The sequence below is a fragment of the Naegleria gruberi genome (assembly GCF_000004985.1).
Source record: "Naegleria gruberi genomic scaffold NAEGRscaffold_838, whole genome shotgun sequence".
Classification (NCBI taxonomy): Eukaryota; Heterolobosea; class Eutetramitea; order Acrasida; family Naegleriidae; genus Naegleria; species Naegleria gruberi.
The window spans coordinates 1-1,672 of record NW_003162819.1 but is presented as its reverse complement, the minus strand read 5'-3'; the positions used below and the strand labels follow the sequence as shown (position 1 = coordinate 1,672).

Below are 1,672 nucleotides of genomic sequence, written 5' to 3'. Positions count from 1 at the left end.
GTCTCACAGAAAGGTGCAACGATTGCAGTATCTTCTTGGACAATGTTGCATCCACCATGATTCGTATTTTTTTTATCTTCCCGTGATTTATTGCGAGAACTTGACTGTTGATGTTAGCATAAGAGGAAGGGCACAAACAATCTGTTCTAGGCTACTTTTTTATATAGTAGAGAATTTCTAGATCTTCTTAGTAAGACATAAGTTGATGCTTGTGTTCAAATCAACAGAGTCAGATATCTGTACATTAGAGTTTTGTAAGAAAATTGCTTCAAGTGTTACCAGCAAATGCCTTGCGATCTTTTTTGCTCCCAATATTCCTAGTTTTACATGTATTATTCAAAAGGCTAATTTCTGGAATATAATTATTTACAAATTCGATCGATTCTTGAGCACATGATTGTTGGGCAGTGTACTGAATGAATCTATTGCTTTGCAGATTCTCTTCTGGATGATAATAAGTTATGAATTGAAGATTATTTGATTGAGTATTGGAAGTGTCTACAAATGTATAGTCAACTAGTCCATCAATTATTTCATTATCAATAACCAAGAAAACACAAGAATCCAAATCACCCTCAAAATGTGTAAGAACTGGAGAAGTTATAAAATGGAGGGCTGCATAATTTCCAATTTCACTGATGTGAAGTATTTGTGGAAGACCTACCTGAACTTCTGGGTGATGCTTTGGTACAAACCACATACTGATACTTTGCATTGAATGGTGTTTTATCATTTCATACAATCCAGTTTTTGAGCTGTCTTTGAATGATAAATAAAGAGTATTTGGTTGTCCACCCTGTTTTGGTCCATTTTCAAAATGGATTTTTGTGAATGTGATGGTATTGTAAAAATCAGTAAGTGAATTTTGATAATCAATTTCATCATCATAGTTGTCAGATTGTCCAACAGCAATAATATCAGGAGTAAGTCTGTCAAGAGAATCTGTTGTGCCTTCCATGAAATTTACAAATTTTTGCTCTGCAAAGACACTTCCAAAGTTTGGCTTGCTGTTTGGTGTTCTCCTCCTGTTGGTTGGACTTGAACAATTACTTAAAGAAGAGCCTAAAGAGTTAAACCTTAAAAAAGCCTGAATGAATTCATCCTCCTCATTTTGAACAGCATCTGAAATGAAACAGGATTCTTTGGTTGTACAACCTCTTTGCTCAACACCACTTCCTCTTTGAGTTTTAATGGTGATGTAAGCTTGATAGTATTGATTCTGATACTGGATTTCAAATATGAGAGCCAAGAATTTGAATTGTGTTCTTCCTGGATTCTTTCCATAATTTCCCACTTTAATAAAAAGTGATTTACCATCATCAGATTGTGTCACTTCTTTCGGTGAAATTGTACTTTGAAATGTAACCATTCTTGTCAATGGATCAATGTACATATCACTCAAATTTCCACTGCCACCAAGACTGCTATTTCTCGTACTTATAACACTACTTGGTTCACACAAGCAAGCAACCGAATGCAACAACTGAATACTACTATCATCAATTCCAGAAGGGGTACTAATAAAAACTTGGAATTTTCTATTTTTCAAGTTGTGGAAGGGGCTCACAAGTCTCACAGAAAGGTGCAACGATTGCAGTATCTTCTTGGACAATGTTGCATCCACCATGATTCGTATTTTTTTTATCTTCCCGTGATTTATTGCGAGAACTTG

At 35.0% G+C, this 1,672-nt stretch overlaps 1 protein-coding gene across 1 annotated transcript; it reads right to left on the bottom strand.

Moving 5' to 3' along the window:
• Positions 1 to 148: 148 nt before the first annotated feature.
• NAEGRDRAFT_60099 (uncharacterized protein) lies at positions 149 to 1,627 on the bottom strand (the record flags this gene model as incomplete). The annotated part of the gene is made up of 1 exon (XM_002668031.1): positions 149 to 1,627. The coding sequence occupies one exon, from the start codon at positions 1,625 to 1,627 to the stop codon at positions 269 to 271; it is 1,359 nt and encodes a 452-aa protein (XP_002668077.1). The 3' UTR covers positions 149 to 268.
• Between the last annotated feature and the right edge of the window lie 45 nt (positions 1,628 to 1,672).